The sequence below is a fragment of the Monodon monoceros genome, unplaced genomic scaffold, assembly GCF_005190385.1.
Source record: "Monodon monoceros isolate NGI ecotype Baffin Bay Population unplaced genomic scaffold, NGI_Narwhal_1 Super_Scaffold_21, whole genome shotgun sequence".
In the NCBI taxonomy this organism is placed as follows: Eukaryota; Metazoa; Chordata; class Mammalia; order Artiodactyla; family Monodontidae; genus Monodon; species Monodon monoceros.
Genome location: NW_021703778.1, coordinates 147,675,246 through 147,689,664, shown reverse-complemented (window position 1 = coordinate 147,689,664; position 14,419 = coordinate 147,675,246). Strand labels below are relative to the sequence as shown.

At 43.8% G+C, this 14,419-nt stretch overlaps 1 protein-coding gene across 1 annotated transcript in view; it reads right to left on the bottom strand.

Moving 5' to 3' along the window:
- Positions 1-14,419, bottom strand: part of TTLL5 (tubulin tyrosine ligase like 5) — a 307,505-nt gene that overhangs the window by 48,925 nt on the left and 244,161 nt on the right. Inside the window, exon 32 of the mRNA XM_029239548.1 lies at positions 8,857-8,939. Within this exon, the coding sequence (XP_029095381.1) occupies positions 8,857-8,939 (83 nt within the window). The remainder of the gene's footprint in view (positions 1-8,856; positions 8,940-14,419) is intronic.

Genomic DNA, 14,419 nt, shown 5'->3' with positions numbered 1-14,419 from the left:
GGTTTTCATGAGGTCTGGTTCTTGAGACCGTTTCTTCCCTGTGCTTATGTAACTTTCGGTAACAGAGGTAAACTGAGGGTATCTCTCGTCTCAACAATCAAAAGGCTATTGTAGACAACCCAAATCCTCTGCATAAAAAGAGGAGGCTAAGAATATGTACCATGCATGATGGTGACTTACACTGGAGAACAGCAGAAGGGAGGAGTAAATATAAAGCAGAAGGCCTGAGAGAAGTCACATTTCTAAACACTGCACATTACAATGGCTGGTGAGTAACCATAAACAACTCATTATCTAATAAAATTTGCAGCTCAGCCATGAAGAAATTAAAAAATAGCTCGTCAAATTCCAAAATATCTTCATTTTGGACTTGTCACATGTCTTAATTTCCCTGGGAAGCAAATTAGAAGTGAATGGCGGCGGGGGGGGGGGGAACCTCAAAGTCATTTTTCAGTCCAGCTGATATAAAAAAAAGAGTGATTCGTCTACCCAATAACAAAAAACAACCAACAAACAAGTAACACTAAAACAGCAACTTCTAACCAGCTGACTTTTCTCTTCACACCCTCTTACAACCAGGTTGGCTTTCCCAGGTATATCCCCATTTTATACCAGGGATACGTGCTATGTTTTATTGATGTAGCTAAAGGGACATTCCACACATTCAAGCTGCTCCTCTCTGGTATCACATAACTAGTTATCCTGGGTTTACATTTCAAGAGAAGAGGGCTCCTTGATACTTACAGAAGCCCTAAATGGACATACTTGCATGTCCAAAAGGCAAGAACAAAGAACTACAGGAGACTGTTGTTTTACTAGTGATGCTCTTCATTCTGGGGGCTTAAGAGAATCTGAGTCTTTTGCCTTATAATCATAACTTGAAAGGATACAGAATAAATACCAATGCCAATCATGCCGACAGGGCAATATACTGCAAGTCACCTTTCTCCACGCCCTGCATTACCTACCTACACTCTTTGCGACCCAGTTCAAATTCTACAGATCAGGCAAGCAGAGCTGTAACTATTTCCATGGGCAAAACTTGTTTTTTTCCAAAGACAGGCATGGCTTAGCATGCTGTTTTCTTTCTTTAGAACTTTTAGGGGCAGTTATGTCCTACGGATAAAAGGATGGTAAAGCAAAGGTATGTCCCTATAACAAGCATCTCATTGCAGCTAGAAGCACGATGTGTGGGTTCATGGGATGAATAACCACAGGGTATAGATTGATAACTTGTAGTGATAAGTATAAAGACTCCCAAAGTAAGGCAACGTTATACTGGTTACTTGCCCAATTCAGAACTACAAGAACAAACAGGATCTTTTCCCACTCAAAGTGAATGGATATTATACAGGACAGCACAAATCTGCTACAAGATGCAGTGGTAGGTACAACTCGAACAATGCACAGTGCCAGGCATTTTTTCCAGGAGGCATGTGTGCTTCTGTAACGTAAATGTAAGCTGAGAAAGGAGCCAATGCACTTCCCTTGTCTCTTAGTAACAAAGTAGTAATTGTTAACAATTGAAGAATCATCACTCCTCTTTTGGGGCTTTGCCAGCTCAGCAAGAGACAATATCAGTTTTCAGATGTTATCTCAGTAGTCCATTTCTTAATCTGTTTCAGAAATAGAGTTCCCTGGTTTTCTTTAAGGCAAATGAACTCCCTTTGGGTGGGTTCTTAGAAGTACCCACCTTTTTCCCCCACAAACTGAAATCCAGGCTGTTTCCTCCCCCATTTCCAGCCAGGTTGTTCAGCTATGTTTGAGTTTTGTTGCTGAATGTAGAAAGAGTTACTAAATGAAATGAAAGAGGCCTCAGGACAGGAAAGCATGAAATTTCAATGGCTGGCAGCCAGGCGATCTTGCCATGTAGAGGGATCCACATCCTTCTTGTGTGGCTGCAGCCAGACTGAGACTAGCAAAACACATACTGTTAAAACATCCCTTGTGCAATACAGCCTACAATGAAGTAAGTACTGTGACCAGTTGCTTAGAACTGGGTGATACAAACCTAATTGATTCAGATTTTTTCCTGGTTCCTTGTACTACAAATCAAAGTTATTCTTCCTGCTGATGTCTGTTCTAAGAACGTACATGTCGGGTATGGTATGCAACGGTCCATACGGCCAAGGAGGATGTAAGAACAAGGCCTGGCAGGAGGAAGTTGATTTTACTTGCAGGTCCCAGAGAGGGGGTCACTGCACACCACGCAGGGTCACAGGGGCAAACACCAGCGTGTTCGGGAGACAGAAGACAGGAGTGAGGGGAAAGTCTAGGCCAGAGCCTTATTTGGGGTTTCCTTGGGAAAGGCTAGGCAGGGCAGGGTAAACAGCTTAAGACTGGCTAGTTTAAATAGTTCGGCCGGGCTTTGGGCTATAGGGGTGGTCTCTAGTTGCCTGGCTCCTGGCCCTGGAGTGATTTAGGGCAAGGGAAATTTTGACTTGCCATGTGAGAGTTAGATAAGGAGGTGGTCGGGGATATAAATGTAGGATTGGCTGGTTTGTGTGTGAAAGGCATGCTCGTGGGCAAGTTGTTATTATCTTTAGGAATTAGGTCGCCTGGCAGGGGCAGTCTGTAAGGTCCCCAAATGCCAAAGCATCAAGAATACAGAAAATATAGTTAAGATAATTGACTCTGTGATGAATGGATGTCAAATTGACAATAAAGAATCCAAGAAGACACAGAATAATGCATATATTTAAATATGACACTTGCCTGGGGCAGCATATTGGGGGTCTTAAATAGTCTTGAGTCCCCAATATCCTTCAGCACCTCTCATTCTTTGATAAGAACAACTGATGCTTTGTCAGTCTTATATATAACATGCTAGGCAAACACATGTCAAATCCTTGAATTTAACCCGACTGCCTCTCTAAACCCATATATGAAGAGGTTCTAGGACTGTCACAGCTGGTGGTGACATTCATTCATGACTGTGGATGGGATGAAGGGGTCTCTGCCCAAGCAGTGATTCTGTCTACACTGCATTTAAACAAAAATAAAGCATGCATCTGGGTGATGGGCTGTGGACTCTGGGGTTCTGCCTCTTCACTTTGTAAATTACCTAACTCCCCTGATCAAGAAGAGGCAGCCCACGGCCATCTGCCAACTGCCAGGCCTGCCCCTGGAGTCTCCCAGCAGTATGCTGCACCCACTGTCTCTGGGTTCACACACATTTGGCATGTGGTCTCACCACCTCAATACAGCATCCCCCATCTTTATGTCCAGCTCAGGCTCAGTGGGGCTGTGTTTGCAACACAGATTTAAGTGTTGAGAGATGGGCTCTTTCCCAAGGCTTTTTTGCTGATGATCCTATTTTGCCATGTAATGTTCTGGGTGGATTGTAAGGGATACTAGCGAAATAGGTTCAAGGAAAGTGATATTACAACTGAGGCAAGTCCAAGTCTCTCAGTCCTGGAAACGGATGGACATTAGTACTTCTTGGCAGGCTGCTGGTTTGGTTTGGAGCTTGATGTCATATTCATTCTTCTGGCTGCCAGTCTCCTGAAGGAAGTATTGACCTTCTTGCTTTAGCTTTCTATAATATATGTTATTAGTGATGAACACATCACCGGATAGGCTGCTTAGTATCAGGATTAAAGGACCATTGGTTAAGTATTACCAATGCAACTCTGGTTGTTTTCAGTTTCTCTGGTACATTTTGGTAGGTAGATGACCAAGCCATGGATTTGGTGTTCCCTTCTCTCTTCTCATTCCTTTTTGGAAAGAGTTTAGATGGGCTGGGGAAAGATATTTGAAGCTTTCTGATCCAATGTAAATGAATCCTGTGGTGGGTAAATAATTTTCCTCCCTCCTTTGCTCTCCTGGGGTAGTTTGATGACTAATGCTTCTCAAATAAGTTTATAAATATTCCCCTAGAGGTAAGAAGAGTATTAAGCTCATAGCAGGTGTGCCATTAATGCTTTAGTGTGTAGGGTAGAGCAAAGAGGAAAGAAATCATCAAAACTTTGCAGTTTCATTGAATTTTCTGGAAAGTTTTGAAGGCAATAGCTGGGAACAAAATACTGGGGGTAGCACTGATGAAGTGTGGGTACAGCCTCACATGATCAAAGTCAGGCCATTTCTTTAACGTAGGAGCTTTTTTTTGGATAAGTGGTAGGATGGGGTTTATAGTTCGTTTTGCTGCCAATTATAGTATATGCTTATATTAAGTAACTCAGAAAGAAGCGTAATCAATCTCACAAAAAAATTAAAGAAAAATATGTTCCCTGCCTGTCTCCCATTGGCTGAAAATCCAGTTCACAAACTATCCAACGGTAGTCTAAAAGCCTTCTTTAATAATAAATATCTTTAATAAAAAATATTCATTCTCTTTAGATGCTATTGTAATTTGATCTTCAAATGTCATGCTTTTCAGTATAGTCTGTTACATTTTACCTGTGAATAACTCAATTTTGGCTTTAGTTTCTTTCTCTGATTGGCCTGAATGTCCCCATACTTTTCATCAAATGCCTCCATAATAGTAAGGAAATTTCTTACTGCCACAGTGCCACCTACTGGTAGGTCAACATAGAAGCAAGCTAGCAGTAGTTTGACCCACAGATTTGGAGAGTCCTTCTGAGCTTTGGTTTTATAAAATGCCAATTTCCTTGTCATTTTGAGAAAATATCACTTCTCTTGACAGCTATTAAGTCTCTTGCTGTGGCGTAAAGTCAGCAAGTTATAATTTAAAAAATGCTCTTATTTCTTACTGTTACCTTAAATTGGCCCTGACTTCACCGACTTTGATTTTCTCTGTCCTATAACTGTAGCAAGGGCTCCAGATTGTGTGGGCAAGGGTTTGGATCTGGCAAAAATAACTTGGGGAGCGTCCAAAGATCCTGAAAAATGTAAAAAAAAATCCCCACTTAACACTTTATTTAATCTTGGCTGAAAGGACAAGAGGTCAAATCTAAAATTAGACTTTAGGGGATCATCATTCTCCCCGATGCTGGCGCGCCGTTTCCAGCCGAACATCAAATCCATCCTCTCTCTCTTGCTTTCTAACAGCATTAAAAGTGGGTAGTAGACCCAAATTCTTGTCCCTTTGACTCTGGGGAGAGAAGAACGTTTTGGGAGCAATAAAGGGTATAAGACACTAGGGCAAGCATCTCAAGAGTTTATTTTTATTATTAATTTATTATCCTCCAAATCCACCCGGGATCTCCAACAACTATACAACGCATGTGAAACGGACAAGAATCTGATAGTGAAAATAGGTCACTCTGCTGAGAGCTGCCAGGCGAATAATTTCATTTGAAAGTCAAAGTGATTTCTAGATCCTTAGGTTTTGGGCTCCACTGGGTTTACTTTATATTAAAATAAGTTCCTTTCTCTTGTTGTCTCACTTAGAGACAACGAAGTGGGCAGGCAGAGGCACACTGATGTGCTGCTTGCCTTGTCCCCACGCAAACAGCATAAAGCTACCCTGAATTTTACCAGGGTCCGAAATGATAAATGCTTAACGCGGGACACTGCTGCTCACTCCTTGTAAATGTAATCCAGCATTGGTGTTCAAAAGGTGGTATGGTCCCTTCCTCCAACTATAGATCTACAAGAGCTTAAAAAAAAAAAAAAAGTTGGGCGGAGTGCATATAGAGGCTGGGCTCCAGGACAGGAAAAGCTTAGGCATAAGCTAAGCGGCTGGGATGAGGGCAGCTGGTATGGCTTCGGGCCCTACAACAATGGTAGTTTACACCATCAAATCAGCATGAGAGAAATGCCAGTTATCTAATCTGTTGCTCTCTGCTATTTTAGTTCACCATCACCACTTCAGACCTCAAGAAGAACACCATGGTTATAAAGAAGGAAGGCCAATGGCTTTGGCTTTGAGCCAAAGGCCCTCACTCCAGCTTCCTTCTCAAATTTCCAAATTTGCTGACTCTACACCTTCCCCTTCTATAGCAAACACAGAATATATAGCCTGAGGTAGGGAAGTCAAGGAAAGTTAACACTCATGGAGCATTCCAGGCACTCTGCTAAGAGCTTTCCCATTCACTACCTCATTTAACGTTCATAGTAACAAGAATGCCACTAGACCACCATCAGCGGGAAAGGACTGACTTGCCTTTCAACAGCGCCCTGGGATGAACCACTATCTATCTCATTCAGACTATCTGACGAACAAGGTCGCACAGCTTGAAGGCCTGGTTGGGCTAGACTTAAAGAAGGGTCAAGGGGTCAGGAAGCAGACTTTTGCTATATTCACGGACTCAATAACTGAGTTAACCAGACCAGACAGGGGCTAAATACCTTTCATAGTCAGTTTAGTGATTCCTATACACGCAAAACTTCCCAGCTCTCAGAGAGATGTGTAAATGTTTTGACTTATTAGGGGTTGTTCTTCCTTCTTGTGGGTTTAAAGAAAAATGTTTTTAATAGCAACCTAACCTTCTCCCTCTTAAAGGACATGCTTCTAAACCCCTAGAATAACACCTTTAAATCTATGTGTAATAAAGAAAAACATAATTTGTAGGTGAAACACTGAAGTGCCAGGTAGTTATTTACTAGCTCTATAAATGACTCTAACAGGGTTAGTTATTATTATGTTGCTAAGGTAAAACATTTATTGGGAAGTATGGAAAATGCCTGAACCTTGCTACGTCACGTTCATCAGCATTTCTTTAAATATCAGGAACACCAGGAAAGTCACAGAAGAGGAACAAATTCAAAGGACTTTAGAGGCCCAGAGTCATTTGGAGACAACAGCAGTAAACAGCAGGCTACCTAAACAAGGTGAGAAGAATAATGCACTTACCTTAAGGTAGAAGCAGGGAGAAAAGATAGATATTAGAAGCCAGGGAGAAGTACAACTCCTCCTTGCTCTGTGGTTTTATACTGATACCAAATTCAGTACAACTGTTACAAAAACTTCTAAGTACCGTCAACAGTCGGTAAACACTAATTCATGATCAAGATGCTGAAAGTATGACCCACCTGTCCCTCAAATTTCCAACTTGCTCACCCAGAGTGCATGCAAAGAGTTCAATTCCATACTTAATGTATCAATTAGACACACAAATGAAATACGCAGGTTTCCTGGATCTCCTAAGCTTTGTAAGCCTCTCCAGCCCCAGCAAATTTGAAGAGCTACAGAGGCTCTAAAAGCTGTCTCTCATGGAAACCCTGCCAACTAGTCCATGGTTCTCTTAGCCACTCACTTCTCAGGCCATAAGAGTTCCAAGGTGGAAATTTCACTTCCTTAAAAATAACTACCATCTTCTAGTAATTCTTTTTTTGGGGAAAGGGGGGTTTATATTCCCATCAAATATTTCTGGAATTCAGGTTCAAAGAGTTTAAGTGGAAAACAAAATCTTTATACTCTTTTCATATTATTACCTGACTTGGGTGCAGTTATAGAGCCTTTCTCTGTATGCTGCTTCCTTTAAACCTCACAGTAAGCCTATGAGGTATATGGAATTATCCCCATAATATACAGTCAAACTAACCAGGCTCCTTAGCAATCTTGTAATCAAGATTGTGTCACACACACACACACACACACACACACACACACAGCCTTGCACCCTGCCCTTAAGCTCCTCGATAGCTCCCTACTGCTCTCAAGAACAAGTTCCCTCCCCGGCTCATAGGCTGGCCCTGCTACCTCTACAGCCTATTCTCTTGCCACTCCCAGCTCAGATCCCAGTCCTCAGTACGAGGGCTCCCCGAACACAGCACCTTTTCACCACCCGCCCCCTTCCCTCAACTGGCCTTTGCCCACATTGTTCTCTCTTCCTGGAACTCCTTCCACCCCACACCTCCCCTCTCCTGGCTGACCTGTCTACAGTCAAACCCCAGCTTAGATGCTTCTTCCTCTAGGAAGTCCTCCCCAATCCCTAAAGAGTCGGGGTCAGGTTGGCCCTTGGGTTCAAATACTGCTCCACCATTCACTAGCTGTGAGATTTGAGATAACGTTTCATAATCTGTCTGTGCCTTTATTTCTTCAGCCGTAAAACGAGGACTACAGCTCCTATGTTATATGCATGTTTTGTGAACAAGTGTTAAGCATTCAGAAGTGTGCCTGACACACAGCGATGCTCAGCCAAGGCTGTCTATTGTTATCCTCTGCATCCCCAGTGCCAGATATCCCTCCCCACCCCACACAGCAGGCTCCCGCTGACCTCCCTCTCTCCGAGGCTCTAGGTTCCCTGCCAGCAGGGACTGTCTAGTTCACCCTTTACGCACCCCAGTGCCCAGCATGTTACTTTCTCCACAGGAGGTGCTCAAAAACAAAACACTTGTTGAGTTGAATCCAAGTAGATTTGCTTTCAATCTTCTGATTACCTATTAGTGTATTTTTATGAATTATTCCTCACAGAAAACTATCCCTGGACCAATGATGCCTGACTCCTGTGTTGAGAGGCTTGAGGTCCTCAGCAACTACCCGGCAACAGACTATGACGTTAGCATGACAGGACGCAGATTAGATCACAGCTCCAGCTCTGCACGCATGGACCGTCTCCCACAGGCCCCTTGACTTTCTGAGCTTCTGTTTCCTCACGCGGAGGTGACAAAGCTATACCTCACACGGTTGTGGTGAGGATTTAGTGTGAGATACTACATGTAGAAATACCATAGAAACACTGAAACACCAGTCAAATACAGGCTTTTTACTGAATGCTGCAAATCTGATAACATTCTACCAGACGGGGAAATTTTGCCTACCCCAAACTAGTTCTGGAAAACCATTTCATCCTAAAATGTCGCTGTCATTTGGAAGAAGAGAGTAACAAAATGCCCACTTGCCAGTGCTCCAGAGGCCTGGATGCTTCGTTCTCTGAGCTGGAGCTCTCTTCAGAGGCAGGAGAGAACTTGCTGGCCCAGACCCTGCCCGCTGTCCCACTTGGAACTGACCTGTGGAGCTGGTGATGGGCACAAAGGCTGCAGAGTTAAGGCTGCTCTGGAGTCCGTCCAGCTGCCCTTCTGTGGAGGACGCTCTGAAACACAAGCAGCTTGGTTAGACCTGCAGACAGAAAGGTGAGGTCAACTACAGCCCTGCAATGGCTCTGCCTCTTGCTTTTGGTGTTGCCACTCATTCCCTTTCTTCTTTCAAGTCAAATGTCGTCTTATCAGAAAGAACTTCTAAGACCAACCTATCCCCTACTTTTGAAATGTTACATATTTTAAAATTTATTGTCCATCTCTCCCCATTGGAACACAGCTTCAAGAAAGCACAGGCTTTGATCACTACTGTGTCCCCAGTGCCTAAGCATTCAACAAATACTTACTGAATGAATAAATTAAGTTCCTGGTATTGACTTGGATAAATCATAAGTAAAGACATTAAAAAAAAAAAAGTTTCAGGTAGAGCAGTGATTCTCAACTGGGGGAGGGAGGGGGGGCAGATTTTGCTTCCTCCCCCCACCCTCTCACAGGGGACACTTGGTGATGTTGAGATATCTGTGGTTGTCACAACTGCGGGGCCTATGGCATCCAGTGGGTAGAGGCCAGGAATGGTGCTAAGCCTTTCCTACGGTGCACTAGAAAGTGCCCCAAAACAAAGAATATTCTGGTCCAAGATGTCAACTGTGCCGAGGCTGAGAAGCCATATACAGAGGCACCTCCCCTCGTGCCACCGTTGACAAGAGATAGGACAGAGTATATTAGATTCTTTGGGCACAGTTTCCCCAGCCACTTGTCTTAGAAGTACTATGACTGGCCTGATGCCCTACAGACCATGCCAGGTCTCCCTGTTACAGGCTCTTACAGCTTTGTCATTCTTTCATTGCATTTACCAAAATTACAGAACCGTGTAACTGGTTGCTTAACAGCTGTCATCCTTGCTAGAATGTGCGTTCCATGAAGACAGAGACTGCTTCAGTCTCATTCAGTGTTGTATCCATAGCTCCTAATACTGCATTTTGCACATACTAGGTACTTAATAAATATTTTTTGAAGTAATCTCACCCACTGCCCCATTAATACACTTATTTGTTGGGCCCATCTCCCTTGACTTTAGCTGACATGTAACAATTTTACCTGGGAGATTCAAGTTCTCATACTCAGTTCTTTATTTGTTGAGCAGCATCCAACCCAACCTGTAGTACCTTCGCCCAACGCTACTTTTCCATTTACTCACTCAAGCAAAAAATACTTATTAAGCATTCCTGCGCTTGGTGCTAGTGAGGAGGTAGGCATTTGGCAAATCCATAAGATACAAACTGTGTGATAAATGCTACGGAGAAAAAGCACAAGGTGTTATGAGAGAATGAAACAGGGAACCTGGTTTAGATCGTGAAGAGAAAGGGATTTCCCTGGTGGCCTAGTGGTTAGGACTCAGGCTTTTACTGCCGTGGCCCAGGATCAACCCCTCCCTGGTGAGGGAACAGAGACCCCCCAAGTCACGCTGCGTGGCCAAAAGAAAAAACCGCTTCAAAAAATAAATAAATAGGGCTTCCCTGGTGGCGCAGTGGTTAAGAATCCATCTGCCAACGCAAGGGCGGGTTTGAGCCCTGGTCCAGGAAGATCCCACGTGCCGCAGAGCAACTAAGCCTGTGCGGCACAACTACTGAGCCTGCACTCTAGAGCTCCCATGCCACAACTACTGAGCCCGTGTGCCACAACTACTGAAGCCCGCGTGCCTAGAGCCCATGCTCCGCAACAAGAGAAGCCACTGCAATGAGAAGCCCGCACACCGCAACGAAGAGTAGCCCCCGCTCGCCACAACTAGAGAAAGCCCGCGCACAGCCAAAAATAAATAAATAAATGAATGAAAAATTTAAAATAAATAAATAAATGAAATTTTAACTAGCTAAATAAAAACCATTAGTTGTGTACATGGTGAGGAGAGTGGTCAAGGGTGGCCTTTCTGAGGAAATCGTGCTTCAGGCACGTCCTGAAGTCAGGAGAAGCAGGCATTTAGCCAAGAGCAGGGAACAGGAAAGAGCCTTTCACGGAGAAGAAATGTCCATATAATGATTCTGAGGCAGAAAGGGGCTTAGAATGTCCTGGGAGACTTTAAAGACCATCAAAGTGTGCGCGTGGGTGGTGGTTAGTCAGGCAGTGTTTGCCACCACACATCCCTGACGGGAATCACCTGGGCTCGCTTGTCAATCACACAGCTTTCCAGGCCCTTCACTTGGAGATTCTGATTCAGTGGTCTGGGATAGGCCTTGAGAACTCAGGCTTTTTTTTAAGCTCCCCAGGTGCCCAGGTGATTCATATCACCAGAGAAGTCAGGGAAACACTGACTGGTGAGTAGAGGAAGGTGGGATGGGAAACGCTGGGAGAGGCTTTGGTGCCCAGGTGGTCCCTACACCCCTGATGGAGATGTGCCACTTGAGAACACACCCCAGCAGCGATGCAAGGATCACACTGTCTTACAGCCCTTCCCCTCTAGCGAGCCTCGATCTGGGCGCTGCCCACTCCTTTCCACCTTCGCTTTGAGGACAGGGGAACCACAGAGGCAAAAAGAAGAGAAAGGAGCAGAGGGCTTTTTCCCTTTTCCCAAGCCTCAGCCTTGGAGAGCTACATCTGGAATGCTTATGCAATTTATTTAAGCCCCTTATGGACCCAAAAAAACCATCCAAAGCATCTGTAGGCCGATATTTGTGCTTCCAGGTCCAAGTGAAAAAGACAAAGTTCTGGAGGGCCTAGGAGGGGCCCTTTCCTTTATAAAAGTTAAAAAACCCAAAGGCCCATTCACGTGTGTTAGAAGCAGCTAAGTCAAGAAAACTTACGGGGCTGATCTCAGTGTCCTGGAGGAAGCCCTAGTGTTAGCAGTAAAAAGGGAAGCAGGCAGGCGACATTTTGGAGGCACTAGAATATGGGCAGGGAACAGAAAGCTTCCGGAGGCATGAGAAGAGTCCCTGGGGGTTTAGAGCTAGTGACTTCTTTCTCCTCTCCTCTCTGGAATTCCTCTCCCACCCTTCACCTTTATAGGCTTCCTCCTCTTCCTCACCCAAGATCTCCTGCCCCTGTGTCCCTTTGTACCCAGTTCTGCTCACTCTTCCATCCTCCTCCCTCCAGCAACTCCCACCACAGGCCTCAGGAGCCATTGCTGATTCCGACTTTGAACATTTCGAACGGTCCTACTGTTTCTCGCACGAGTTCCCCTTCTCCCCAGTGGAGGAGAAATGTGTCCACAGACGTCCAAGGGGAAACTCAGAGTAAATTTTTCCATAGAGACACTGGTACACAAAATGGTTTGGGTTTATGTTATTACAACTTTAGGCACATCATGGGTAAATATGCTTTTGCTGTGATAACATCATTTCCTTGGGAAAATATGTTCCAACTTCTGGACAAACCACTCTGAAATGAGAACTTTTAAAACATCGCTTGTCTAGAGCCTGTATGTTAATTTGCACTTGCTGATCTGCTTCTGCAATGATTCTTTGCTGCTTTCCTGAAAGTACTTGTGTTTTAGGAAGTATTTACATAGAAAGGTATGTATATGTCCCCTTGGTTGTTTCTTTTCTTTTAAAAAAATAAATTTATTTATTTATTTATTTTTGGCTGTGTTGGGTCTGTTGCTGTGTGCTGGCTTTCTCTAGTTGTGGCGAGTGGCGGCCACTCTTCCTTGTGGTGTTTGGGCTTCTCATTGCGGTGGCTTCTCTTGTTGCGGAGCACGGGCTCTAGGCACGCGGGCTTCAGTAGTTGTGGCACGTGGGCTCAGTAGTTGTGGTGCACGGCCTTAGTTGCTCCGCTGCATGTGGGATCTTCCAGGACCAGGGATTGATCCCGTGTCCCCTGCATTGGCAGGCAGATTCTTAACCACTGTGCCACCAGGGAAGTCCCCCCCTTGGTTGTTTCTAAGTCTGTTACTGGGCTTTGACATTAAGGTAACAGGACCTACGTAATAGGGTTGTTGAGGATTAAATAAGATGGTGGATGTAAAGCACATCCTAGTACAGTGTTGGGTTTTACATTAAGGGCTAAATAAACATTAACTATTACTAGTATTGTTATTGTTACTTAGGAATATTGACAATCTTTGCATTCACTATAAGCCTATCTACATAAAAAATATTAAGTTGGATGACTCATTGATTCTAATTCAGTATGGATTATTGGTGCTAAACTGTAGAAGAATGACCACAGATATTCAGAACTTGCAACTTAACAGTGATTTGCTATTGAAGTCAAAAGGTAATTATTGGCAACCTACCAGTCAGAAATCAAAATCAGTGAAAATTACTCTTAAACTCCCTTTGGAAGAGAGGTCTCATTTGAGGTTGACAACCTGTCTCTTAATAAAGCTAATACACATCTTTTTTCCCTGCCAGCATCAGAATTAATCACTGTTTCTTCAACTGTGCACCAAATGAAGTAGCTGGCTTGTCATATAGAATATGCGTCTTTAAGCATGAGAATTACACATAGTACAGTGGGATGCTCTTCCTATAAGAGAAGCATGCATCTCCTGTCTTGTCCTGAGGGGAATATCAAGTAGAATCAGCCACTATCGAAACTGTACTTTCTCTTTCTCTCTGAATAGCTGAATGTGCAAAGTTAAATGTGTGTTGGATGCAGCTACATTACCTGTGGTGTTCTGATCACAGTACAAATGGAATACAAAGAGGTGGCTAAAGATGAATTCAGAAAAATGAGTTATAAAAGTATGCAGGGACTTCCCTGGTGATCCAGTGGGTAAGACTCCCTGCTCCCAATGCATGGGGCCTGGGTTCGATCCCTGGTCAGGGAACTAGATCCCGCACGCATGCCACAACTAAGAGTCCCCATGTCACAACTAAGAGCCTGCAAGCCACAACTAGGACCTGGAGCAGCCAAAATAAATTAAAAAAAAAAAAGTTCAAGAGTTTTGCGGTGAGAAATACTGAAAAGATGGGACGAGAAAGGTGCCGTTAACGTTATATCACACAAAAGTTAGAGTTCAAACCAAGAAGAGTGCTAGGTATGACTATCTGATCCTGTAGTTTTCCTTCATTGTTATTCTCGGAAATGGTGCAAGTTCTAGGAGACGGAAAGGAGATATAGTCAAAGGTTGAGTGTTAGAGGCTGACTACAATCTCAGCTGTGGTAATGGGCTTAGTTCAGACCCTTCTCTGCAGGTGAACTGTCTCTAATCATCAAAAGCTGCTGAAGGACAGGATTCCTGATTGACGGAGCCACTTAAAAACTGAAATAAGATATGTGGCCATATATAGTGGCAATGAAGAATTAGAAGACCTCCATTAACAGTGACATCTCCATGAAGGCAGGAACTTTCCTTGGGACGTGTTCATAGCTAGTACCTAAAGAGTTTCCTTAAAAATTAAATATGTACTTCCTAACCCAGAATTCAATTCACTTGCTCCATTTCTCTCTACTCCTCTTGCCTCTTCCATGTTCCTGCAGCCCAAGAAAGATCCTGATGTGGGCATTGAGGGGAAACAGCTCTTCTGGGCCTTTCAAAGATGTTGTTCAATGATACGTTACAAACAAATCATATCTCTGTAAGTGGAAATATTGTCTT